This window comes from Phodopus roborovskii, unplaced genomic scaffold (assembly GCF_943737965.1).
Source record: "Phodopus roborovskii unplaced genomic scaffold, PHOROB, whole genome shotgun sequence".
Classification (NCBI taxonomy): domain Eukaryota; kingdom Metazoa; phylum Chordata; class Mammalia; order Rodentia; family Cricetidae; genus Phodopus; species Phodopus roborovskii.
The window spans coordinates 9,911,065-9,938,100 of NW_026126636.1; the positions used below are offsets into that span (position 1 = coordinate 9,911,065).

General features: G+C 54.8%; 3 protein-coding genes across 5 annotated transcripts in view; 1 reads left to right on the forward strand and 2 right to left on the reverse strand.

Annotated features, from left to right (window-relative positions):
- Mark4 (microtubule affinity regulating kinase 4) overlaps window positions 1-14,837 on the forward strand; it is a 29,914-nt gene extending 15,077 nt beyond the window's left edge. Inside the window, exons 9-18 of one of the 2 annotated variants that reach the window (XM_051207836.1) lie at window positions 1,861-1,980; window positions 2,254-2,353; window positions 3,790-3,899; window positions 3,982-4,141; window positions 5,897-6,114; window positions 8,426-8,529; window positions 10,144-10,422; window positions 10,559-10,638; window positions 12,287-12,331; window positions 13,572-13,778. In XM_051207836.1, coding sequence (XP_051063793.1) covers window positions 1,861-1,980; window positions 2,254-2,353; window positions 3,790-3,899; window positions 3,982-4,141; window positions 5,897-6,114; window positions 8,426-8,529; window positions 10,144-10,422; window positions 10,559-10,638; window positions 12,287-12,331; window positions 13,572-13,636 — 1,281 coding nt within the window. In that variant the 3' untranslated portion in view covers window positions 13,637-13,778. Of the gene's footprint in view, window positions 1-1,860; window positions 1,981-2,253; window positions 2,354-3,789; window positions 3,900-3,981; window positions 4,142-5,896; window positions 6,115-8,425; window positions 8,530-10,143; window positions 10,423-10,558; window positions 10,639-12,286; window positions 12,332-13,571 lie in introns of both variants that reach the window. The other variant, XM_051207835.1, reaches the window with a different exon arrangement.
- The window catches only part of Ercc1 (ERCC excision repair 1, endonuclease non-catalytic subunit), a 103,437-nt gene that overhangs the window by 14,782 nt on the left and 61,619 nt on the right, over window positions 1-27,036 (reverse strand). The window lies entirely within an intron of this gene.
- Ckm (creatine kinase, M-type) lies at window positions 16,942-26,433 on the reverse strand. The gene is made up of 8 exons (XM_051207840.1): window positions 26,377-26,433; window positions 22,983-23,194; window positions 22,337-22,491; window positions 21,808-21,940; window positions 20,204-20,375; window positions 18,907-19,030; window positions 18,078-18,267; window positions 16,942-17,279 (listed from the first exon to the last, which is right to left on the reverse strand). Exons 2-8 carry the CDS (start codon window positions 23,173-23,175, stop codon window positions 17,101-17,103), a joined length of 1,146 nt encoding a protein of 381 aa, XP_051063797.1. The 5' UTR covers window positions 23,176-23,194; window positions 26,377-26,433; the 3' UTR covers window positions 16,942-17,100.

Sequence of the window (27,036 nt, forward strand, 5' to 3'; positions counted from 1 at the left end):
TGTAGACACTGTGTCCCTCTGTCCTTACAGGCTGAGGTGGTTATCTCCTGAGACTCGGGACATCTTCCTGTGGCTGATCACACACAGGAAATGCAACATTGAGACAGGGTTGGCCTCCACCCTACAGGCCCAAGTTAGACATCATTTGTCTAAGGAATAGTGAACCACGCCCCCCCCCAGCCCCTCACTGGGGGATTCTAGGCAGGGGCTCTACCACTGAGCCACGCCCCCAGCCCCTCACTGGGGCACTCAGTGGTTTGACCTGTGGTCAGTTATTTTCAGAATGTCTCTCAGTTTGGATTATCTTGTGTCCCCTGGTGAGTAATTCCTGGAAGAATTCCTCAGCAGCTCCCTGGGCCACAGGAGAGCATGTAAGGAGCAGGAAATGCCTTTACTCTTTGTCCCAGGGTGAAGGGCTGAGCCCTTTGACCCTCAGCCAGCCCCTCCTTTCATCCAAGACTTGGCCCTCATGCTTGTTGATGCAAAGCTGAAGAACTTGGGGTGCCCGGGGCACAGAGACAAGAGCTCCTGTTGTGGGATAGCCTTGGGCAAGTTCACATACGAGGCTGAGACATTTCCAAAGGTCCGGCCAGAAGCTCAGCTGCCCCAGGCCCTTGTCCCACCTTCATATCCTGTCGTTCTATGCACAGTCTGCAGTTCAGCCGCGCTCCTTTTGATTGATTGATTGGTTGATTTAGCTATTTGTTTATTTATTTATCTATTTAGTGCGCACGCGCATGGTTATTTATGTGTATGTGCATGTGTTTGCTCACATTTGTGCGGGTGCCCACAGAAGCCAGAAGAGGGCATTGCGTCCCGTGGGACTAGAGTCACCGGAGAAAGGGTGTTGAGCTGCCTGATGTGGGTTCTGGGAACCGAACTTAGATCCTCCGCTAAAGCAGGGCTCACCATCAGCCACTGCCCCCACCTCCAGCCCTGTGTCGTCCTGTGTGTGGTGGATGCTGTGGACGCCTGAGGGAGGCTGTCACACCCGGAGCTCTGTGATGTGGCTGTTCTTGATTCTCTGGTAACCACCCCTCCATCTTCAAGGCTGGATGCACAGACATGACCATGCTCACTGGGCGTTTCCCTGGGGTTTAGGAATCTGAACCCCTCTCCTCCTACATACGTGACAAGCCCGTGCCACACCTTCTCCTTTGTGAACCCCTCAGGCAGGTCCTGAGGGGATATGAGCAATGTCCCATGCCAGGCTGTGGTGGCGCACGCCTTTAATCCCAGCTCTCGGGAGGCAGAGGCAGAAGCGTCTCTTGAGTTCGAGGCCAGCCTGGGCTACAGAGAGAGTTCCAGGTCAGCCAGGGCTGCACAGAGAAACCCTGTCTGGAAAAACAAAAAATATTAAAACTAGAAATGTTAAGAGTCTGAGGCTCAGGTGACTGACTGTGAAGATGAAAAGCTCCTCGTTCTGTCCCCAGCACCACATGACCCGGGTACAGCAGCTCACACCTGTCACCCCAGCATTCTTGAGGTGGGAGGAAGCTCGTTCTGTGATGCCCTGTCTTAAAGTCGGGGAGGACTTTTGAGTTGCCCCCATTTCACAGATGAGAAAGTGTGGTCAGGAGAGTGGAGCTAAGTTCTCCTTACTGTATTTGGGCTAGAACTTTGGTTGTCTTCCAGAAGGTCTGGACCTGGAGGGGTTGGGGAGCAGGCCTGTTTGCAGGGATGGGGTGGTAGGGTGAGCCCTGTCTGCAGAGGTGAGGTGGGGGGGTGAGCCCTGTCTGCAGAGGTGAGGTGGGGGGGTGAGCCCTGTCTGCAGAGGTGAGGTGGGGGGGTGAGCCCTGTCTGCAGGGGTGAGGCGGAGTGAGGCCTGTCTGCAGAGGCTAGCATGCCCTGTCCTCGCAGGAGCTGCGGGAACGAGTCCTCAGAGGGAAGTACCGGGTGCCCTTTTACATGTCTACAGACTGCGAGAGCATTCTGCGGAGATTTCTGGTGCTGAACCCCGCCAAGCGCTGTACTCTCGAGGTGAGCCGCAGCCCGCACCCTCTGGGCCCTTCCTGTCCCCTCATCCCTGTGGCCCCATTCTGAGGGGAGCCAGACGGCAGTGAGGAGGCTCCTGGGCGGTCCTCGCCACGTCAGTAATTAAGCTAATGAACTCTTAGGATGATTGCAGGGAGCTGTGGACCCAGACGATGCGGAGGAGGTGGGTGGTAGGGAAGGCTGCGTGGGGCGTGGTAGGCTCTGCGCGGAGCTTCATGTGTTTCTGGTCCCTTCTGACCCCTCCCCCCTCGCCCTCAGCAAATCATGAAGGACAAATGGATCAACATTGGCTATGAGGGTGAGGAGCTGAAGCCATACACAGAGCCCGAGGAGGACTTTGGGGACACCAAAAGAATTGGTGAGCGTGAAGCATGTGTCTCAGCTCAGGGGTTCAGGGCCACAGAGCCACGGCTGGCAGCAGCCCACCCAGCCCCTGCCGGTCACGTCTTGCTCCCGCTCACCACTGCGCCACATTCGAGCTGTGTGACCCCAAGCGAGTGTTTTCCCTCTCTGTGCTCTACTTCCCCGTCTAGCCCCGTGCATATCAGGGGAGGGAGTGATCTGCATAAGTACTAAGTACATAGTTACGCCAGTGCTTGGTGTGTAACGCGGCGCCCCGTACACTGGGGCTTTGACTATGAAGGTAAGAAAACAAACCACGCGGGCTGCAGAGATGGCTGAGCGATGAAGAGTCCTGGCTGCTCTTCCAGAGGACCCAGGTTTAATTCCCAGCACCGTCATGGGTAACTCCAGTCCTAAGGGCCCCTCGTGTAGCCTCCTAGGCTACCAGGCACACAGGTGTGCTCAGATACGCATGCGGGCACAGCATCCATACACATGATAAGTAGAAAATACGCTACCACTCTGTGCCTTTAATCCAAACACTGTGTCATCCTCAACTATGTAACAGCCTGAAGGTCCACCTGGGTGGCCTGAGATTAAATCCAAGAACCTTGCGTTCCACAGCTGAAGAAATGGACCACCACTGGAGCATAGCCACATAGTCAGCTTTTATGATTACAACTAATAGAAAATGCCACTTTAATACCAATACTTTAAGGCTGGGGGTGGCTCGGTGGTGGAGCCCCTGCCTAGAATCCCCCAGTGAGGGGCTGGGGTGTGGCTCAGTGGTAGAGCCCCTGCCTAGAATCCCCCAGTGAGGGGCTGGGGTGTGGCTCAGTGGTAGAGCCCCTGCCTAGAATCCCCCAGTGAGGGGCTGGGGTGTGGCTCAGTGGTGGAACCCCTGCCTAGAATCCCCCAGTGAGGGGCTGGGGTGTGACTCAGTGGTAGAGCCCCTGCCTAGAATCCCTCAGTGAGAGGCTGGGGTGTGGCTCAGTGGTAGAGCCCCTGCCTAGAATCCCCCAGTGAGGGGCTGGGGCGTGGCTCGGTGGTAGAGCCCCTGCCTAGAATCCCCCAGTGAGGGGCTGGGGCGTGGCTCGGTGGTAGAGCCCCTGCCTAGAATCCCCCAGTGAGGGGCTGGGGCGTGGCTCGGTGGTAGAGTGCCTATCAAGACTGTTCTGATGCCATCAGTGTCTTTGGGGGTGGGGCCTTTTGCTTTGTCAAAGCTTGGCGGTGTGCGTGTGTTGATCTAACCAGTGTATCTTTGCGGTTTGAACGATGATTGGCTCAAGCTGGGTCACACCCCTACTGTGGATAGGAGCGGGCAGGGGTTAACCCCTTCCACAAGAAATCCCCGTGCCCCTGGCGGAGGGGGGAAGAGCGGACTGAGCGATAGGAGGGGTGGAAGGGGCAGCCTGGGGCGGAGACTGACCCTTCTCTCCATCCTTCTCCCAGAGGTAATGGTGGGTATGGGCTACACGCGGGAAGAGATCAAAGAGGCCTTGACCAACCAGAAGTACAACGAGGTGACGGCCACCTACCTCCTGCTGGGCAGGAAGACTGAGGTCAGAGGTCGTGGGGCGGAGGGCCTCGGGGGCCGGCTGCTCGGGCAGAGCGCTGAGGCACCTTTTGTGTTTCCTCTTGTAGGAGGGCGGGGACCGGGGTGCCCCAGGGCTGGCCCTGGCACGGGTGCGGGCGCCCAGCGACACCACCAACGGCACGAGCTCCAGCAAAAGCGGCAGCCACAACAAAGGGCAGCGAGGGTCTTCCTCCACGTACCACCGCCAACGCCGGCACAGTGACTTCTGTGAGTGGCCCGCCCCACCCTGCAGCCCCGCCCAGCCCTGACTGGCAGTCCGAAGCCAGAAGCCAGCCGGCGCTGCCTACAGGTGCCAGGGAAATAGATTTTCTGAGGAGTTTCCATCCCACTAGATGATCCGGGCCAGCCTCAAATTCACCATCCTCCTGCCTCAGCCTCCCAGGTGGTGGGATGACAAGCGGGCCATGGCACCTGGCTTGAGAGGGAAGGATGCTAAGTACCATGTGGGTGCTGGGAATCGAACCTGGGTCCACTGAGCCGACTCTTAGTACCAGGACAGTTTGGACCACCCGAGTTCCTGCCTCTAGAAGAACGTTCGGACCCCAAGCAGATGATGCTATCTTTCTTGCATCCTCCTTGTTTTTCTGAGCTTGTCTTCATCTTCTCACCGTATCTTTTTCCTGTCCTCTCAATTCAGCAACCTGTCACAGTTCACGGTTAGCGTGACTCCTTAGTCAGAGATGGAACTTTGATAGGGTCTAGTCAGCGGGCTGCAGAGGTGGCTCAGAGGTTAAAGGCACCTGCTGCTCTTCCAGAGGTCCTAAGTTCAATCCCCAGCAACCACATGGTGGCTCACAACCATCTTTATAATGGGATCTGGCGCCCTCTGCTGGCTGCAGGGCACACATGCAGGCAGAACACTGTATACATAATAAATAAGTCTGTTTTTTTTTTTTTTTTTTCCAAGACAGGATTTCTTTGTAAAACAGTCCTAGATGTCCTGGAATTTACTCTGTAGACCAGGCGGACCTCAAACTCACAGAAATCCACCTGCTTCCCTTGTGCTGGGACTAAGGGTGTGCACCACCACTGCCCAGCATAAATAAATCTTTAAAAAAAAAAAATCTAGTTAGGTTTGGTGATCTGCAGCTTGATCACAGGACACATTACACAGTGTGGCTGCTGAGAGCCTGCCTTCCACACTGATGTGGGGGCGTGGCCTTCCACAGTCCTTAGAAACTTAGTTTCTTTACTGTTGCCTCGAGTAAGTAGCCTCGGGAAGCATTTGAAGGAAGGGTTTATTCAGCTTAGGGTTACAGTCTGTCATGGTGGGGATGTCACAGGGGCAGGAAATCTTCCTGTTGTATCCAGTCGGGAGCCCAGAGCAGTGAACGCATGCGTGGGTGGGTGCTAGTGCCCGATACACTTTCTCCACTCTCACACGGTTCATGCTCTCTGTCTCACACACACACACACACACACACACACACACACACACACACACACACACGCTGCAGCATTTCCACAGGAAGCTAATCTAGACTGCCCTTTGCTGGACTCCCCAGACACCAGCTGTCACTGTTACCAAAAATTTCTTTTTTGACAGAAGGTCTAGCCTGGAACTCTATGTATACCAGACTGACCTGAACTCACAGAGATCCATGTAAGACAGATGTCAAAACTACAGTAGAAACTGTAGCCAGACAGACCCAGTGGCCCACGCCTTTTATTCTGGCACTCCAGGCAGAGATGAGAGGGTCTGTGAGTTCGAGGCCAGCCTGGTCTATAGAACGAGTTGCAGGACAGCCAGGGCTACAGAGAAACCCTGTCTTGAAAAACACCCCACCCCACCCACCCACCCCCCAAAAAAGAAAAAGAAATAAACCACAGCCATTATGAAGTGTCCTTAGGTTTTGGGGAGCCCCTAGGATCCCGTCTGTCTCTGGTGACCTCAGCCTTCCAGGGGGTGGGATGACAAGTGGCCACATCATCTGGCCGGCATCTGATCGGGTCCCCCACCAGGTGGCCCGTCCCCTGCCCCGCTGCACCCGAAGCGCAGCCCAACCAGCACCGGGGAGACGGAGCTCAAAGAAGAGCGCCTGCCGGGTCGGAAAGCGAGCTGCAGTGCGGCTGGGAGCGGGAGTCGAGGGTTGCCCCCCTCCAGTCCCATGGTCAGCAGTGCCCACAACCCCAACAAGGCAGAGATCCCCGAGCGACGGAAGGACAGCGCGAGCACCCCTGTGAGTGGCCGGGGCCGGTGGGGAGGGATGCAGGTCCCACCTGGTCCTGCATTGCTGAGATCCAGCCCTCTTCCCCACAGCCCCGCCCCCAGCCTCCACGTTTAACACAGGCGCATGCACCACACATGCACCACCCTTCCGTGCCCCGCCCATACACATGTGCCCCATAGGACAGAAGTCATCCGCCAAGCCAGGCACGGTGGATGCCTATAATCCCAGCACTCAGGAGCCTGATGCAGAAGAATTGTGGGTTTCAAGCCAGTCTGGGCTAGAGAAATCTGTCTCAGAAAAAAGAAAAAAATATATAAATACAAAAAGAATAAGGAGAAAATTGGAGTTCTTGTTACCTTTTAAGGAATTAACAGCAGGGTAGAGCACATCCCTGCAGTACCAAAATAGGCCAGAAGAGGGTGTCTGACACACATCCAGGAGCAGCAAGGCACCTCTCCAACCCCTGCAATTCCAACTGTAGGCAAGCTTTAGAAAAGGCCTGGATGGCAAGGCTGGTCTGCAGCGGGCTGGAGAGCCCGTGCAGTGTGCTTGCTGGCGGCTTCACACCACACACGCACGCATGCACCTTCCAGCTCTGATCCAGGCATGGATCATTGTCAGAACTGCAAGGGTCTAGTCAACAAAAGGAATAAAATACAACAAGGGTTATGCCAGGTCCACAAGACCCCCAGAGAGGCCACCGCTCGGAGCCAACTCCTCGAATGCAAGAATTCAAGCCTAGGCAGGGACCTCGTCCTGCACACTGGCCCAGCAGTCGAGGGAGGAAACCCCAAGCCTCGTGAGTGAGAGGTTTTTAAAGGCAAACATCACAGAAGAGGGTTAGGGTACAGGTTCAAAGGGGTGGAGGGGTCGGGGACTTTACAGGGATTTATTTCTTGTACCATTTGTGCCCATAAAAGTTGTTTCAACTTCTCCTGAGTTGTCTCCCCTTCGTGCCTTTTGGGACCAGTTCAAATGAAGTAACATCCCCTTCCTTCTCCTTAGTTGGCCCTTTCTTGTTGTTTAGGGCTGTTTGAAGTAATCTTCCCTTCCTGCCTGTAAGCCTTTTTCTGGGGTATGGTGTAAGCCATCCCCACAGGTTCTCAAAAGCGCTGTTTTGGGCCCTTTTTCTCTAGGAGGGATGGATGGTTTGGCCTTTCAATAGTGATAGATTAGAAATGATAAGGCTGGGCAGATGTCTCCCGCAGTCTGTCTGTCTTGTGAGCATCAGGACCTAGGTCAGATGCCAGAATCCACCCACACCTCTCAACAAAAACCAAACAAACAAACAAACAAAGCTGGTGCCTGGGACTAGAGACCGATAGGGTGGCACATGCCTTTAATCCCAGCCAGCCCGAGGCAGGTGGGTCTCTTCTGGCACTGACAGCCGCCCTGGGAAGCACACCAGGAGAGATCTGTGGGAGCACGTTAGGGTTGTAAAAGGACTGTTCCGAGCAGGTGACAAGCCCACGGGAGTTCTGGGGAAGAAAGTGGAGAGAGGGCTAGAAGCATAGCTCCGCCTAGCCTGCAGGTGAGCTGCAGACTGCTCATCTCTCACCTGGGGTGGCGGCAGGGGGATCAGAAGTTCATTCTCAGCTATATAGTAAGTTTAACCCCAGCCTGCGATGCATGAGCCCCCGCCCCACGCAAAGGAACTGGAGAGATGGCTCTGTAGGTAGGAGCACTGGCTGCTCTTGCAGAGGACCTGGGTTCGAGTCCAGCACCCACATGTAGTCCACAATCATCTGTAGCTCCAGTTCCTGGGGATCTGACGCCCTCTTCTGGCTTCTTGAGGGCACTACATGCGGGTGATATGCAGCCGTGCAGGGAAAACCCTAGCACATATCAAATAAAAAAAGTTTGGGCCAGGTGGTGCTGGTGCACGCCTTTAATCCCAGCACTAGATAGGTAGAGGCAGGCGGATCTCTGAGTTTGAGGCCAGAGTGAGTCCCAGGACAGCCAGAGAAACCCTGTCTCAAACAAAAGATATATATATATATATATATATATCAGAAAATAAGGCTGGAAAGATGACTCGTGGTCAAGAGCACTGACTGCTCTTTCAGAGAAACTGAGTTCGATTCCCAGCATTTACATGGTGACCGACAGCTGTCTGTATCCCCAGTCCCAGGAGACCCAGTGCCCTCTTCTGGCCTCCAAGCACACACCTAGTACACAGATAGACATGGGGGGAAACACGCGTACACACGGAAGGATAAAAACAGATCTTTGAAAGGAAGGAGAGGTTTCGTCGTGGCAGGGAGAGGGAGGCTGAGGCGTGCCTTCACACCTGTCTCCTGTCTTGGTGTGTCTCCCACAGAACAACCTGCCCCCCAGCATGATGACCCGCAGAAACACCTACGTGTGCACAGAGAGACCAGGGTCTGAGCGCCCATCCTTGTTGCCAAACGGCAAAGAGAACAGGTACGTGAGGCAGGGGCTAGGCATGAAAGGCAGTGTGCACTCAGCGGCACCCTCGCCCACCCCAGCCCCCGCCCCAGCCCCCGCCCCACCCCAGCCCAGCCCCCACCCCAGCCCAGCCCAGCCCTTACTGCTGAAGGTGATCCCGCTTGGTAAACCAGTCTCGGTGCTTACAAGGTAGGCCACGCCGTCCTCCACCCACAAGCCTAGGAAGCAAGCTTGAATAGGAAGTGAGTAAACACACACACACACACACACACACACACACGCACACGAAATTTTAATCTGGTGTCTGTCCTACACTGGGGGTGGGGGGCAGCACATGCTTGTACCCCCAGCCCTGGGAAGGTGAAGGCAGGAGATCAGAAGTTTGAGGCCAACCTGGGCTACTGGCTGCTCTTGCAAAGGACCCGGGTTTAATCTTAGCATCCATGGGCTGCTCACAACCCTCTGTAACTCCAATTCTAGGACATCCAGTGCCGCCTTCTGACCTCTGCAGGCACCAGGCCCATGTGGTGTGAAGGCGGGCAAAATACCCGTGCACATGAGAAAAATATTTTTTTTTTCTTTTTTGAAGGAAGGGGAAAAAAGAGGGAGTGTGAATTGGCCCCACCCTGAGCAGACAAAACTCCCCCCCCCCCAGCTTTGGGCATATCATTGGCCCGTGCATTCTGGGGCAGAGCTTCACATTCCTGCCTGTTATGATTTGGTGGGTGTCGGTGTGAACCCAGGATTGCTCAGCACCGGGTTAATGGGGGACATCGCAAGTCTCTCGGCTGTCTAAATGGGACTGGCACTAATACTCCCAGGCCCCGTAATCCTTTACCCAGGGTTAGTCTGGAGATGACGTAGTTACCAAAAAACAAACAAACAAACAAAAAAACTAATAACGGGTGTTCATCAAACAGCAGCTCCGTGGCTGCCCTGAGTGTCTCCAGAAAACTGGCTAATTACTACCAACTGCGTTCTGGGTAGGTCCTAATCCCCCCATTTTTCAGCTGAGAAGAAATGAGGCCTAGAGAGGTTAAGTAGCTTGTCTAAAGTTGCACAGCGGTTGAGCCAAGGACCAAGGATTCCAGAACCCTCATTTGTAATCAGCCTAAGATGTGGCCTTCAAGTTCTGACAGGGAGCCGGGCTGAGATGGAGGTTCCTGATTTCTGAGGCAGAATCCAAGAACAGGTTCTCCTGAGCCTGACAGTATCCGTGCCTGCCCCTGTCAAGGTCTGAGGTCTCTGCAAACTGCCAGCCTCGGAGCAGGGTCTTTGAGGGCATCGCCCAGAAATGGTACAAAGCAGCTGCTGGCAGCCTCCTGGGTGGGGGCCAGTCACGTGGCTTCTTGCAGCATGGAGCGCTGGGAAATGGTCTCCAGCTGGAAGCTATGTGTATGACTCCTGCTAGCCCTAAGGATGTGGATGCCGAGAGGAGGCAGGTAGATAATAGGGGAGGCATAGTAGCCCTTGAGGTCTGAGCTGAGCTCCAGGGGCCCTGGGACCGTCACATTGGAGGTCTGGTGCTAGTTACTGGAGATACGCAGGGTCCGGTGTGGTTAGAACGTGGACGAGAGACTCTGGAGGGTGAATTTGGGCCCCACCTGACTCGCCTTTTCCTGCCCACAGCTCCGGTAGCTCACGGGTACCCCCTGCCTCCCCCTCCAGTCACAGCCTGGCTCCCCCATCGGGAGAGCGGAGCCGCCTGGCTCGGGGCTCTACCATCCGCAGCACCTTCCACGGGGGCCAGGTTCGAGACCGGAGGGCAGGGGGCGGGAGTGGCGGGGGCGTGCAGAATGGACCCCCAGCCTCACCCACGCTGGCCCATGAGGCCTCACCCCTGCCCTCTGGGCGGCCTCGGCCCACCACCAACCTCTTCACCAAGCTGACCTCCAAACTGACCCGAAGGTGAGCTGCACCAGATGTGGGGTGTGGGTGTGGGCGGGGCAGGGGCGGGGCCTAACCTGTCTTCTCTGCTTTGCCTCCTGCGTCTGACCTCTTGGTCCTCTGCACCTCCTGTCCCTCCTCACCCCTTACCCCGCAGGGTTACCCTCGACCCCTCTAAACGGCAGAACTCTAACCGCTGTGTCTCGGGCGCCTCTCTGCCCCAGGGATCCAAAATCAGTAAGTCCCGCTCTGCTCTGGCGCCACCTCTCTGTCGGCGTGTGAGTGTGTGTGTGTGTGAATGAGAGTGTGTGTGAGAATGAGTGTGAGTGTGTGTGTGTGAATGAGAGTGTGTGTGAGAATGAGTGTGTGTGTGGTGTGTGGTGTGTGTGAATGTGAGTGTGGTGTGTGGATGAGAGTGTGTGAGAATGAGTGTGTGTGGTGAGTGTGTGGTGTGTGAGTGTGAGAATGAGAGAGTGTGTGTGTGAGAGTGTGTGAGAATGAGTGTGAGTGTGTGTGCGCATGTGTGTGAATGAGTGAGTTGTGTGTGTATATGTGAGTGTGTATGTGAGCGTGAGTGTGATGTGTGTGTGATGTGTGTACATTGAGTGTGTGTGAGAGTGAGTGTGTGAGTGAGTGGTGTGTGTGTGATGTGAGTGTGGTGTGTGTGGTATGTGAGTGTGTGGTGTGTGTGAGTGTGTGTGGTGTGTGAGTGTATGTGAGTGTGATGTGAGTGTGTGTGGTGTGATGTGTGATGTGAGTGTGTGTGGTGTGTGAGTGTGTGTGAGTGTGATGTGAGTGTGTGGTGTGTGTGAGTGTGTGTGGTGTGTGTGTGTATATGATGTGTGTGTATGATGTGTGTGTATGATGTGTGTGTATGATGTGTGTGTGTGTGAGTGTGTGTGAGACCTTGGGAGGAGCCCCGTGGGTGAGTACGGGGTCTGTATGTAGCGTCTGTGGAGTGACAAAGTGTTGCAGGCCGGGGGTGGTGCAGGTGTCAGACCTAGACAGAGCAAGCCATTTAGCTCTGCTGGTCCTCAGTGCAGCATGGGGCTAATGGCCACAGAAGCTGCTTCCAAGGGTAGGGTAGTCATGGGGACTCGGAGAAGACACGGCCCTGGACAGTGCTTTTGAGACGTCTATTTTCGTTCCGTGTTTCTGTTACCCATGGATACCTACCGGGGGCCTCGCATAGCTAACCGAATGTGAACTCTCCCCGTGCTGAGGGAGCTACCCTTCTAATAGAGGACAGGCGACATTGGTAGGGCATGAGGTAGTGAGTTAGAGTACTGACGGAAAAAGACGTGCAACCTCAGCACTAGGGAGCTGAGCAGGAAAGTCCCCAGTGCAAGGCTAGCCAGGGTATAGAAGGACATGTCTGAAATTTTGAAAAAGAATAGAGCTGACACTGTGTTTGAGGAAGGGAACACAGCTCAGCACTAGCCTAAAGTTCCCAGTGAAGAGAAGGCGTGGCTCAGTGGTAGAGGCCCTGTCTAGAATCCCCCAGTGAGGGGCTGGGGCGTGGCTCGGTGGTAGAGCCCCTGCCTAGAATCCCCCAGTGAGGGGCTGGGGGCGTGGCTCAGTGGTTAGAGAGCTGACTGTCATTTGAATACCTGTGTGTCACTGTGTATCTGTGACTGTGTGAGTATGTCTGTCTGCCCTTTTTTCATCTTTCAAACCCTTCAATATTTCTTCTCCAACCTGCACTAACCATTTATGTGTGGACCCACTCTGGATGGAAGGGATCAAACCCACACTGCAGCCCTCCCAGCAGCCAGCATGCAGGAGAGCTGAGCGCAGCAGGGGCTGCCTGGAGTCTCTTGGCAGTGGGTGGGGGAGGGGTTGTTTATGTCTAGATTTACATGCTGCCCCTCTGCCTCTCTACTAGGGTCGCAGACGAACCTGAGAGAATCGGGGGACCTGAGGTCACAAGGTGAGTGTGCTTCCCACCCTGCCTGCCCACACACATCTCAACTTGCTGGGCCCCTCCCAACTGTACTGAGATCATTGTTCCCACCTGGTCCTGTCTCCACACCTTCCCACAGCTGTCAGGGTTTTGAGCGCCACCCCACCTGCGGCCCAAGATCCCTCCGATATTTGCATCTCTTATCTATGACCCACATCTTTTATCCATTGCCTGCAGGATGTAGGCAAATCCAGCCACACACTGGCTAAGTGTCCGTGCAGACCCAGCCTGTAAATACTTTTGAAAGCCTATCGTAGTCGCTCCTCCTGGGTTCCGCCATTCTAAGACTAAAGAAGCCATAACCTCTGTGGAAACACTGTGTTATAATAAAACGTATATCCATGCTGGCTGTAGCCACATAGGTCTGCCAATCCCAGCTCCTTGGAGGCTGAGACAGGAAGAATGCAGTTCAAAGCCTGCCAAGGCTACAAAGAACTCAAGGCCAGCCTTGGGTAAATTAGTAAGACCCTGTCTCAAATTTGAGGGTGGATGGCTGGGATGTAGCTTATTGGTAGAGCCCCTGCCTAGAGTCCCCCAGTGATGTGGCTCAGTGTTGAGTGCTTACCCAGACTCCAGACTCAGCCCCTACGATGAGAAAAAAATTAATTCGTTTAGGTGTATTTCAATAAAACTTTATTTACAAGAGCAGGCAGTGTTACAGTTTGCTCCCATCTACTTAGTGTGACACACCACGGGTTCAGAATCCTCCAGGATGTCTGTCTCATTGACTGCGTATAGGTGACATGTCTATCTCTAAACCAAAGCCAGCTGCCAGAAGAGTTCAGAGCTCTGATTGGTCAGCTTTGGTCATGTGCTCATGCCTGCCTGGCCAGAACATTGACTATCCCAAACAAAGATGATGAGAGGACCCTACTTTGCTGGACGTTACTTGTGAACCAACAAGGATGCCATCCATTCCATGGCTCAGGAAGCTGAGGCCAGTATGGCCTACACAGTGAGGTCCTGCCTCAAAAAGGAAAACAAATTATGCATATGTACACATAGCCAGGTATGGCGGCACATTCCTCTAATCCCAGACCTTGGGAGGCAGAACTCTGTGAGTTTGAGGCTAGCCTGGTCTACAGAGTGAATTTCACCCTTTTGACCCACAGATGGGGGTGGGAAGTGCAGTCTTCGGTAGCTCGGATGGGAGTGGGAATGTGCGCTCGTCCTCTGCCCTGTCTGATTGCTCCTGTCCGCTCCTCAGTTGCCATCTACCTTGGGATAAAGCGGAAACCGCCCCCAGGCTGCTCCGATTCCCCTGGAGTGTGAAGCTGACCAGCTCTCGTCCTCCCGAGGCTCTGATGGCTGCCCTGCGACAAGCGACCGCAGCTGCCCGCTGCCGGTGCCGCCAGCCGCAGCCGTTCCTGCTGGCCTGCCTGCACGGGGGTGCGGGCGGGCCCGAGCCCCTGTCCCATTTCGAAGTAGAGGTGTGCCAGCTGCCCCGGCCCGGCCTCAGGGGCGTCCTCTTCCGCCGAGTGGCAGGCACCGCCCTGGCCTTCCGCACCCTCGTCACCCGTATCTCCAACGACCTCGAACTCTGAGCCACCACCACCGCCGCCGCAGCCGCAGCCACGATCGCAGCCTGGGTCCCTTCCTCTTTCTCTGGTCCCTTTCACTTCCCCGAGAGGGGAGAGGACAGAGGAGCGGACGCCCCATTTCTTGACCTCGGTTTCCCCGTATTAGATAGGTGGACAGAGACACGTGACATGGCAAAATAAGGGTCCGCAGGGGGAGCTGGCACCCTCCTGGGCCCCACCCCGGCACGTGCTGCGGGGAGACTGAGCAGACTTCGGAGACAGGAGTGAGAAGGGGAACTGAGGAATTCTCCCTCAGGGAGACCCACAAGGCATAATGACTGGAGACAGAACTTGGGGCTATGGGGAGTTGGGGGGTCACAGGCAGAAACCTTCCCCCGCCCCTGCTATGCGCGAACTCCCTGCCCCAGGCTGGTGCAGGGCACTTTGTACAAACCCTGTATATACACACTCCTGTCCCTCCGCAGAGGTCTCTTGGGGAGCTGCCGCTGTCACCTCCAGTTTTTAAGTTATTGCCCCCCCCCGTCAGCTCCTCATCTGCAGCCTGTTACCCAATAAATAGTAGGAGAGTTCCTCTGGCCCCCAAAGCCCTCCCTGGCCGATCTGGGGTTTTCCTTCCCGGCCCTTGGCCTGCAGGTGAGCCAGGGAGCTGGGGACTTGACCCTAACCTGTGGTTCTGCTTGCTGAGCCTTGGTTTTCTCATCTGCAGAATGGGAACAGTGGGGTTGGAGGGTCAAGGATGACGATGGAAGGGGGCAGAACAGAGTTCAGCCTCCTCTGCGAGGCCCCGGTGTTCTGTCAGACCCTCCTCTTGGCCACTCGCTCCCCTCTGCCGTATTACACTGGACTGAAAGCCTCTTCCTATTCAGTAATACATGTATTCAATAAACGCTCAACTGGTGCCGACTCCATGCTAGGCCCAGTTCTGGACACGAGTACAGAGCCCGTCTGTGGGGGAGGGGCTGCAGGTAAGCAGAGCCCTGGGCAGGCCGCCAGGAAAGGAGGCCTTGCAAAGAAATGATCTGAGTTGCAGCTGTGGCTCAGTGGGTACAGAGCTTGCCTAATGGGTCCCAAATTTCATCCTTATTCTGCAGAAGTCACTTGTATGGGCAGTGGTGGTGCACTCGAGAGGCAGAGGCTAGCCTGGTCTACAGATCGAGTTCCAGGACTGACCTGACAGGGTTACACGGGGAAAGCCTGTCTCAAAAAATAAAAGTCGGTGTGTGTCTGGCCTGTAATCTCAGCATGTAGGTGGTGGAGGCAAGATGAGGGTCGTGCTGCGGTCCACAGTCTGAGACCAAACAACACCACAAAAAAAAAAAAAAAAAAAAAATTTACAGAATCCTGCCAACGCCAATGAATAGACGCTGAGCAAGCTTTGTTCTGGGGCCCTAAACTAAGCCTTGCTAGTTGTCCTCAACCTGGCCAAAGTAGTATTTGTTGTCCTTTGACACTTGAAAGCATCAGGCTCATCTCATTATGTAGCCCAGGCTAGCCCTTCACTTGCCAATAGTATGTGTGCGACAGCCACAGCCCTGCCTTCATGGGACCTTCGTCCCAGAAGAGGGCTAGCTGGGATATTTATTCTTTCCAAGGGCAGTACAGAGCCTTGGTGAGACTGTCAACATAGCCAGATTCTGGGATGGGTGGGTCAGCCAGTGGATGCTGACAAAGGGGTTCAGGAGGTAAAGCAGGCACAGGACAGACAGACTAAATCCTGTAACTCTGTCTTCAATAATGACTGAGTTCTGGGTAGTGATGGTGGTGATGCCCTCCTTTAATCCCAGCATCCAGGAGGCAGAGGCAGGAGGATCTGTGAGTTCAAGGCCAGCCTGGTCTACAGTGTGAGTTCTAGAGCTACCCTGTCTAGAGAAACCCTGTCTTAGAAAACGAGTAATAATAAATGATAATAATGGCTGTGAGTAGAGCTGACAGCAGCAGGGAGGTTTTCAAACGGATGATATTGCCCAGTATGGTGTAATATCTGGCAAGCTGTGTTTGTCGTGTGCCTCTATTTCACATCCTCTGAAGTCTTGGGGACAGCCCTGGACCTCATGAATTTCTTGATCTGTAGTGGCTTTATTTACTTTGTTGAAGAGTTCATTATTTTGTGTTCCTCTGTGTGAGTTTTATTTGTGCTGTGTGCATGAAGGTGCCAGGGAAGCCAGAGCAGGGCGTCGGATCCTCCGGGTGGAGTTACAGGTAGCTTTGAGCTGTGATGGGGGTTGCTAGGCTGAACCCATGTCCAAGTACTGGGGTGAAAGCTATGCACCGCCACACTCTGCGGACCTGGAACCCCGGAGACCCATCCAGGGTTTCCTGAGTGCCAGACAAACCCTCTACCAAATGTTGACTCTTGCTCTCCACGCTCAGCCACCCCTACCTTGGCTACATCTCTTTGTCCAAGTTTCTGCTTCCCGGTGAAGGGACACCTTTGTCAAGACAACTCAGGATGGGGAGTTGGTTCTTTCTTCCTGGACACAGGTTCTGGGATCGGATTCCCAGTGCAGCTACCTAGCGTTTTCCCACCTTACCAGCTGCCTCCACTAACTGCCCATCCTGCTGGGTGTGTCTGCCTGTCATCCCAGGATTCAGGAGGCTGAGGCAGGAGGTTAATGCAAATTTGAGGCCAGCTTGGACTACATAGTAAGTGCATATCACACACACACACACACACACACACACACACACACACACACAAGCCAGGAGGCCTGGTGGCGCACTCCTGTAGCCCCAGAACTTGGAAAGTACAAGCAGGAGGATTAGACATCCAAGGCCATCCCCAGATACACAAGGAATTCCGAGGCCAGCCTGGGCTGCATGAGAAGGTGTCTCAAAAGGGCGACAACAAAACCCTGGCAGCTAGAGAGGGCCGAAGACAGAACAGACAGGAAACCAGTGCGACGCATAAGAAGGAAGCCATTGGTGGCTGCTGTCCAAGTCCCAGCTCCCTCTCCTTCAGTACCTGTCACACTCAACGCTAAGGCCACCACGGACTTTTATTTAAGGCTAGAGGTGGGGAGGCAGCCGGCTCTCCAGCTGCTCTCGGGAGGCCTAGACGGCGCTCGGGCTGGTGGGCGGGGCTCCGGAGAGGCGGGTTCTCATTGGCCAGAATCCAGAGGACGGAGCCCACTGATTGGACTTCCGGGGGGCGGGGCTCCAGGTGCGCAGGGCGGGCCGGTGAGCCCAGCGCGGCGCCTACTTCTGTGCAGGGATCATGTCGTCGATGGCCTGGCCCTTTTCCAGCTTCTTTTCCATCTCCACCATGAGCTTCACGCCGTCCACCACCAGCTGCACCTGTTCAACCTCGGAGGAGCCCAGCCGATCGGCGTTGGAGATGTCGAACACGGCGCCCACGGCAGCTGTGTCCACGCCACCTGCGCGGGAGCAGAGGTCACCCAGGCAAGCGTGAGCAGAGAGGCAGGGTCGCCCCTGGGCCCAACTGCAAACGGGGTGCACGGGTCACCGGCTCTCAGTACTCGGAGCCACATGCCTGGATTGTATGGTGAGGTCCTGGCTCGAGCACCCAACATGAAATTATAGTACAGGCGGAGAAACGGCAGTGCGGGTAAAGATGCTTGCTGCCAAGCCTGACCACCCGAGTTCAATTCCCAGGACCCACATGGCAGAAGGAGAGTCCTGACTCCCGAAAGTTGTCCTCTGATGTCCGCACAATGGGGGTGCCCTCTCTCACGCAGATAAATAAACGTAATTTTAAAAATATGCCGGACATGCCTTTAATCCCAGCACTCGGGAGGCAGGAGCAGGAGGAGCTCTGTGAGTTCAAGACCAGCCTGGTCTACATAGCGAGTTCTATGACTTTGAGAGTTGGGGGTCCAGCCTGGACATCAAAGCAAGTTTAGGCCAACCATAGCTCCAAGGTGAGATTGTGTCTCCCTATACGTGTGTGTTTGTGTGTGTGTGTGTGTGTGTGAGAGAGAGAGAGAGAGAGAGAGAGAGAGAGAGAGAGGAGAGAGAGGAGAATATGACGGTTAACAGTGGCTGCCTGTGGTCCAATTGACCTCACTCTATTTACAGACTGAGAATCGGAGGCCCCAAGCGGAGAGTCAGGAACGTCTGTAAAATGCACATCAAATAGCTTTGATCCCGGAACTTTCAGGGACGCCGCCTCCTCAGGAAGGAGCCCTCCCCAGACGTCACGGGGCGAGACGCACCTGTGCCACGCTTTTGCAGACGCAGGCGGGTGAGAATCTCCTCGAACTTGGGGTGTTTGCTCAGGTTCGCCAGCTTCACGTGCACGCCTCCGCGCAGCCCGGTGCCCAGATTGGAGGGGCAGGTGAGCACGTAGCCCAGGTGCTCATTCCACATGAAGGGGTGACCAGCCTTCTTGAAGATCTCCTCAATCTGGGGAGGGGAGAGGGTACCAGGGGTTGAGCTCCAAATGCAGCCTGCCAGGAGATTCCTGAGGGGCCAGGTGTTAGGGTATGGGGGGGGGGTTCCAACACGTGGGAGGGGAGGAGTTCTGGAGGGAGGACTATGGCAGAGATGGGGCGGGCTGCAGACCTTGGGTGTGGGGATGGGGCTTAGATTGGAGGGGCGGGGCTTCGAAAATGGGTGAGGTGGTTCTGAACGGTGGGGCTCAGGCTAGGGCTGGGATTAGAATGTTGGTAGGACGGATGGGGTGTCTGAGTGTGGGGAAGGGTTGGGACCTTCTTGGGGAGATGGGTAGGGTGCAATCTGTGTGTATGCATGTGTGTATGTGCATGCAAGCGTGTGTAAATGCCTGTGTGTGCAAGTGTGCCATGCCTGTGTATACATATGTGTTCACGTGTGTGTGTGCATGTGTGTGTGTCTGCAAGAGGCAGGGATTGGATTGTGGGTGGGGAAAAGCCAGCGGGGCCACAGTGGAGGGAGCAGAGTCTTGGGAAGTGGGCATGGTGGCTTGGAAGGGCGGGGCTGGGTCTAGGAAGGGGCGTGGCTTCACTAAGTGGGTGTTGCATTCAGGATGCAATCACAGGTGAGCGAGGAGGGGCAGACACCCACCTTCTGCAGACCCACACAGAAGCGGCGGAAAACCTCCTTCATGTTGCCCCCCTTCTCCATGGAGATCACGCGGAGGTGGTCCTCCTCATTCACCCACACGAGGAAGCTCTTGTTGTCGTTGTGCCTAAGAAGGGGCAACCCGAGGCCTAAAAGTCAGCAGAGTCCCGTGGTCCAGGAAAGGACATGAATGAGGTTCACAGGGGTCCCAGTCACACACTGTAAACCTTCAGTCTTAGCTTGACTGCTCCACCTCTGGGCGCCGGCTTATTATCTTGATACCCATAAGGCTGAGACGGGACATACCCATAAGTGTGAGGCCAGGCTGGGCAACAGAGTGAGTTCGAGGCCAGCGTGGGACACAGCGGCAATGTACCTCTTGTGACCGCAAGGAAATATTGACAGTGTTTATCCATTCTGATCCCAAGTTTCAAATCCCAGGATTCTGAGATTTTAAATTATTATTATTATTATTATTATTATTATTATTATTTTCATACATGTATTTTGTTGTACAATGGATTTTGGTAAAAATGGTTTTATTGAACAAAATTATTTCTGTCATCAAGTGATCTTCCTGCTTAAGGCTGCTGGAGTAGCTACAGGTATGTAGGGTCATACACCTAGTAACAGAACTGAGATTTGACCTGAGGGAGTGGCTCAAGTATAAACATTTTATTTTGTTTTCTTTGCCATACTGAGGATTACATCTGGACTCTACCACTGAGCCACATCCCAGCCCCTCACTGGGGGATTCTAGGCAGGGGCTCTACCGCTGAGCCACACCCCAGCCCCTCACTGGGGGATTCTAGGCAGGGGCTCCACCACTGAGCCACACCCCACTCCAACTCTCTTTTCAGGTTTTTGTGTTGTTTTGCTTTGATGTGGTTTTTTGAGACAGGGGGTGTTTGTGTAGCCCTGACCAACTTAGAACTCGCTCTGTAGACCAGGCTCTCAGAGATCAGTCTGCCTCTGGCTCCTGAGTGCCGGGATTAAAGGCGTGCGCCATCACTGTCTTTTCAGTTTTTATCTTGAGGCCCAGTGTGGCTGCAAACACCCTGCAACCTGGCTGGCCCCGAGCTTGAAGCCTAGGACTCCGACTCCTCAGTGGCGGGGATGAGAGGCATCCGCCTGGCCAATGTCAATTCTGCACTGTGCTTCTTTGAGCCAAGCTTTTTAAAGTATGACACCTGACCAGGGCTGCGCACGGTTGGAAGGCAAGGTCAAGGTCATGGAGTCAAGCCGCAGAGAACAGCTAGAGAGGCGGAAAGAAGCTGGAGGAGCCAGGAGAAGGACTCACCAGATGCCACGGGCGTCGGGCCAGTCCCGGGCCATGCCTGAGGCCAGCAGCAGAGGGGACACAGGCTTGTCGAACAGGAAGTGGTCATCGATGAGCTGCTGCTGTTCCTGCTCTGTCATGCTCTTCAGAGGGTAGTACTTGCCCTTGAATTCGCCTGTCAGGCTGTTGAGAGCTGAGGGGCCACAGGAGAGCAATCAGTACCCTGCCTCACTTCAGCTGGGGTTACCAAGCCTGGAGGACCCCACGTGGCTGCCCATCACACCCTGGGCCTGGACAGCAGAGAGGTTTCCAAACCACTACTCTCCGTGTCGAAACCCAAATACATGTCCTGTTTCAAGAATTCGTGGGACCCTTCCCCCCCATGTGCCCATGTCCCCAAGGACATAAGCAGAACCTCCCTCCCCGTCTACCCGTGAGACTAGCTGAACATGGCTTTCCGTGCTTGTTTCGGAGGGAGAGTAGGTCTCATCATCTTTAGCATAAACTGACCTCAAACTCACTGTGTGTGGCTTAATCACAGAGGGCCACTATAAGGATGGCCACTACAGCACTGGGAGGCAGAGGCAGGTGGATCGCTGTAAGTTGGAGGCCAGCCTGATCACCATAGTGAGTTCCAGGACAGCAAGCTCTATGTAGAGAGACTCAAAAAAAAAAAAAAAAAAAAAAAAAAGGCCAATATAGTATTTACACCTTGTGCCAGCTAAGGGCGCACACATGTAATCCCAGCATTATCGAGGCTGAGGCCAGAAGATTACTAGTTGGAAGCCACCCTGATCTTGGCCTGAGACAGGGAGTCTCTGTCTCAATGAAATGACAGAAATTTGTGGCGATTGGTGGTGGCGTACGCCTTTAATCCCAGTACTCGGGAGGCAGAGGCAGGCGATCTCTGTGAGTTCATGGCTCCAAAGCTATAAAGAAACCCTGTCTCAAAAAACCAAAAACAGACAAAAAGAGAGAGAGAAATTTGCAGTTGCAAAATTTGTTATTGTTTACTTTGCTTTGATTTCTTAATTTTGTTTTGTTGTTGTTTTTATTTTGTTTTGAGGTGGTGAGTTTCAAGACAGGGTTTCTCTGTGTAGCAGCCCTGGCTGTCCTGGAAACTCTCTCTGTAGACCGGGCTGGCCTTGAACTCACAGAGATCCTCCTGCCTCTGCATCCCCAGTGCTGGGATTAAAGGTGAGCACCACCACTGCCTGGCCTGATTTCTTGTTTTTGAGGCAGAGTCTCACTACGTATCCAGGCTGGCCTTCGATTCGTGGTGATCCTCCTGCCTCAGTCTTCAAAGTACGGGATTACAAGCGTAAGGGGTACCAGGCTCAGGCCAACTAGCAGGAGCAACCCTCTGACGGTTCTCTGCCACCCTTGCCAGATTCCTGGCCTTGTCGCCTCACCCATTCTGAGAAATCTCAGCTCAAACAATGTTTGCTGAAATAATGAATCAGTGAATGAGTGAGTACTGCATGAGCAATGAGCGTGAAGACCCTGGGGTAGCTGAGTGCAGGACTTCCCAGGTGCCCCCAGAGCTGGAGCGCAGGGAATGCAGCCAAACTTCTAAGTGACGAGGCGGATCTGGAACCCCGGGGCGCGGCCTTTGGGGACCTCACCTTCCACAGACAGCTTCTCCACAGCGCGGCGCTCTCCGCGGGAGCAGTGTGGGGGCAGCGTGTAGCCCTTGATGCTGCGGCCAGTGCGCACGCGGCTGCTCAGCACGTAGTTGGGGTCCAGGTCATCTCCGCCCTGGGGGAGCGCGGGGGTGTCAGGGGAGGCAAACCTGGCCAGCCCTGGTCTCCCCAAGAACCTTGTGGGGTTTTCACTCCAGAGCCTCCACGAGTCTCTCTGCAAACCTTCCAGAGTATCCCCAATCCTCCTGGTGTCCCCCACGTCCTCCGGGGTCCCCCCATTCCTCCTGGGTCTGCCCTACGTCTCCCCAGGGCTCCTTAGATCTCCCCTAGGTTCCTAAATTGACACTGCCACTGCGCTTCTCCTGGGCCCCACCCAGCCCCACCCCCACCCCCACCACCCCCAGGACACTGCAGGTCCCATTGTCCTGGGAGTCGGCTTCTGTCTGTCCCTCCCTCTGTCTCTATTTGTCTTCCCATCTCTGTGCCTACCATGCTTCCTGGGGCCACTGACCTTGAGGTTCTCGTGGTTGAGGTCGGTCTTATGCTTGTCTGTGGGTTTGTAGCCGCCATGGCGGTCTTGGATGATGGGGTCAAACAGGTCCTTGAAGACCGTGTAGGACTCCTCATCCCCGGCTACACAGCCCACTGTCATGATGAAGGGATGACCTGCGGGGTGGGGCTGAGGTCAGCACCAGAAGCTCAGGCTTGTGACAGATGTAGCTGTCCAATATGGGTAAAGGAGCCCCGTCAGGGATCAGGAAAATGGGGCCAATGATGTTAGGACTTCTTGAAGTCCCCAAATGTAGCATGTCAGTCCACTTCCACAGAGGAGCCAGGTAAGAGGCTTGAAAGATCCGCTCATGGGCGTGGACTGCAGTGCAGAAGTAAAGCCCCTGCCTAGAATCCCCCAGTGAGGGGCTGGGGTGTGGCACAGCGGTAGAGCCCCTGCCTAGAATCCCCCAGTGAGGGGCTGGGGTGTGGGCTCAGTGGTGGAGCCCCTGCCTAGAATCCCCCAGTGAGGGGCTGGGGGCGTGGCTCAGTACTAGACTAGTTACTTAGCATGCAGAAGTCCTAGATTTCATTCCAAGAAGGGAGGCTCCCTGGGACAGACAGACAGGTGTCTGCCCTCTGGTCTGTGTGTCCCACTGTAGGCTCACCTGGGTTGTCCACCCCAGTCTGGATGACGTCATCCAGAGTGAAGCCGGACGGGGTCTCCTTATCCCGAAGCTTCTTGTAGAGGTCGGGGGTCAGCACTTTGGCCATGTGGTTGTTGTGCTTGCTGAGGTCGGGGTACTCCTCCTCAGGCTTGTAGTTCAGTTTGAACTTGTTGTGAGTGTTGCCGAAAGGCATGGTGGCGGCTTGCGGGACCCTGCGTGGGCAGAGGGGACGGTGGGCTCAGACTCGAGAACCCAGCTGCTGGGAGCTTGAAGCCCTCTCAGAGAGCCCCAGTCTAAGTTGCCCTGGTGCCGCCACATCCTGGCCATGTGACCTTGCTAGGGACCCAGTCTCTCTAGCTGGGAAAGAGTGAAACCCTTGTCTGGAGCCACAGGAGTACAGTGACAAAAAAATGAGAAGGATCTGGGGGCTGGGGCTCAGGTGGCAGAGCGCTTGCCCGGCATGCACACGACCCTGGATTTGATAAGGTAAAGCACCTGGGCCAGTGCCCGTCATTGACACATACTGTTTTATTCAGTTGCTGTTAGCGGGTCTGTGACGACTTTTATGAGAACGGCCCCCACGTGCCACGCTTGAGTGCTTGGTACAGGGTCACTGGAACTGTTTAGGAAGGGCTGAGGGTGTGGCCTTGTTGGAGGAGGCGTGTCACTGGGATGGGCTTTGAGGTTTGGAAAATCCACCCCATTCCCAATCAACTCTCTCCGCCTCTCGGTTGTGGATCAGATGTGAACCCTGGGCTACTGCTCCAGCACGGTGTCGCCTGCCCCTACGCTCTCTGCCATGGAGGCCATGTGTGTGAGCCCTAAATTGTGCTTTCTTTTTTAAGTTGCCTTAGTTGTGGCGTTGCAAGTCAACACCAACAAGCTCCACGTGAGGCCCCAGGTGGAGGCGATATGTGCACGTCTGAGAGAAGGGATAAAGGCTCGGTTGAGATTCCCCATCCAAATAGTCCAGGTGAGGGCATAGGAACGGGCCCAGGATGCTCCATCAACCTCTCTCCTGCCCTCTGCCTCTGGCTTTCTACTGAGCCAGCTTCAGTAACCTACATCCCTAAGTCAGTGCTGTGTGGCTCCAGGCTACTGACTAGACCTCTCTGACTTCTGCATCCTTGGGGCCAAGGATTTCCCGTGGGGATGGCAGATCTCTGAGTTGGAGTCCATGGCTGGTAAGGATGGATCTGGTGCCTGGCATGAAACTGAACCTGGGACTCTAACGACTCATTACAGTCTCATTTGTACATGTGGTTCATGTGTGTGCACAGGTGTAAACATTTAATGGTGGCTAACACCACCTCAGGTGCTGCCAACATTGTCTTTTTGTTTTTGTTGCGTGTTTGTTTGTTTTGAGGCAGGGTCTCTCACAGGCCTGGAGCTAGGCTGGCCATTGAGACCCAGAGACCCACCTGTCCCCACATCCAACTTTTTTGTTTGTTTGCTTGTTTGTTTTTTGTTCTTTCAAGCAGGGTTTCTCTGTGTAGCTTTGGGGCCTGTCTGGGAACTCACTCTGTAGACCAGGCAGGCCTCAAACTCACAGAGATCCACCTGCCTCTGGGCTGGGATTAAAGGCATGTGCCACCCTATCAGGCACGGGTTTTTTTATTTATTATGTATACAGTGTTCTGCCAGAAGAGGGCACCAGATCTCATTACAGACAGTTGTGAGCCACCATACAATTGCTGGGAATTGAACTCAGGTCCTCTGGAAGAGAAGCCAGTGCTCTTAACCACTGAGCCATCTCTCCAGCCCCAGGCACCAGCTTTGTTTGTTTGTTTGGTTGGTTTTTGTTGAGAGGTGTGGGTGGATTCTGGCATCTGACCTAGGTCCTGATGCTCACAAGACAGACAGACTGCGGGAGACATCTGCCCAGCCTTATCATTTCTAATCTATCACTATTGAAAGGCCAAACCATCCATCCCTCCTAGAGAAAAAGGGCCCAAAACAGCGCTTTTGAGAACCTGTGGGGATGACTTACACCATACCCCAGAAAAAGGCTTACAGGCAGGAAGGGAAGATTACTTCAAACGGCCCTAAACAACAGGAACAGGCTAAGGAGAAGGAAGGAGATGTTACTTCACTTCAACAGGCCCCAAAAGGCTTGAAGGGGAGACAAATGGCTCTGACCCCGGGACAGCCAACCCAGGAGAAGTTGAAACAACTTTTATGGGCACAAATGGTACAAGAAATAAATCCCTGGAAAGTCCCCAATCCCCTTGGACTCTGCAGCCAATCAGTTTTGAACTCATACCCCTAACCCTATTCTGTGATCTTTGCCTTTAAAAACCTCTCGCTCATGAGGCTGGGGGGGGGGGGTTTCCTCCCACTGTGCAGAGGGACTGAGGTCCCTGCCTTGACAATGATCCATGCCTGGATCAGAGCTGGAAGGCACAGGTGTGTGTGTGTGTGTGTGTGTGTGTGTGTGTGTGTGTGTGTGTGTACCCAGCTGGGAGAAGAAGGCAGGAATGAGACTCAAAGCCCTGGAAGCCTCTGCTTTGTGGCTATTTTTAGATGCTCCCCACCCCCACAGCCACCTGCCCCTCCGCTCATGCAAGCTCGCCTTGCACTAAGTCAGCATAGAGACAGGTGGGCTGGGGTGGCCAGGCAGACACCCAGTCAGGCCCTGGGGTTCAAGGACACCCTGGGCTTCCAGCCCAGGCCTCTCCCTTCAGAAGGTCCCACCCTGCCACAGCTCATCAGGGACAGATACCCCAGGAGATAGGACACTGAAGCAAGAGACAGAAGGAGAAAGCGCCCCCAACACAACCCATCAGACTCCCTAAGATTACAGGGTAAACTGAGTCATGCAGTCAGACCCTCAGGATCCCAGAGACAGCCGGACAGAGGGACTCAGAGGAGAGCCAGGGGCCTTCGAGACAACTCATCAGCTCATCAGACACTGGCTGTTTGAATTTGGTCCCCAGAGATTCAGGGTGGAAGGAGAGACCCGATTCCCCAAAGTTGTCCTCTGACCTCTGCCCAGTGTACAGTGTGACCTGTTCCCCCACCCCGCACACAAAATACACGTAATGATACTTAAACTTAACAAGCAAAGGGAGAGTCAGGGACAATGAGACACAAGGTTACAGGGATGAAACACAGACCCACGAGACGAGACGACGGAATTAAAGGGCCACTGACAGGTGCCATCGGGTCACCTGCCTCCCTCACTGATTAGTTCGGCTCAGCATTAGTCCCAGGCTGCCCTGCCTTGCAAGCAGGGAGGCTTGGCAGCTGTGGAGACCTCGGTGGCCCTGCCCCTGCCATTTGTCCCCACAACTTGTGCTGCAGAACTGACAAGCATAACGGTACAGGGTGAGCAGGCCCTTGGGCTCCCCTGCCCCCGCCGCTGCCCACCCCTGCAACTCCCCGAAGGCCCTACCTGGCTGGGTGGCTTGGGAGGCGCTGTCTGTTTTGGAGGCGATGCTGACCCGGAGGCAGAGCCCGCAGCCCTTGGGTTATATAGAGGGGCCAGCGCTGAGGGGCTGTCCCCAGGGAGGAGTCCCTCAGGGCAGCTGAGCTCTCAACTCATTGCCTGGGCACCCTGCCCACTCCGGACCCAGGCATGCTATGTGCCCAGCCCCATGGCCTTGTATGGGCTGCCCCAGGGGCTGGCCTGCTCACTGTTTCCCGGACCAAGTGCTGAGTCGAGCTGGCGGGGGATGGCTGGCCGTCCGCCAGGAACATGGAACAGTAATACTTTGGGTGTCCCAGGCACGAAGCGCTGGCCCCTGAGCCTGTTGTATAGCCTGCCTCAGGCCTGCACAGCCTCGATGACAGCCAGCCAGTACCCTCCCCTGGGCTTCATTGCCTGCTGAGCATCAGCAGCTGGGGAAACCATTCCATTTTGGTTTTGTTTGTGGTTTTGAAATAGGGTCTTACTCTGTAGCCAAGGTTAGCCCGGATCCCACTACACATGCAGTCCAGGCTGGCTTCAGATTTGTGATAATCCTTCCTTCAGCCTCCCAAGTAGGATTACATGCCTAACTTCACTTTCATATCAAGTTATTTTGGCTTTTTGAGACAGGGACTTACTAGGTGG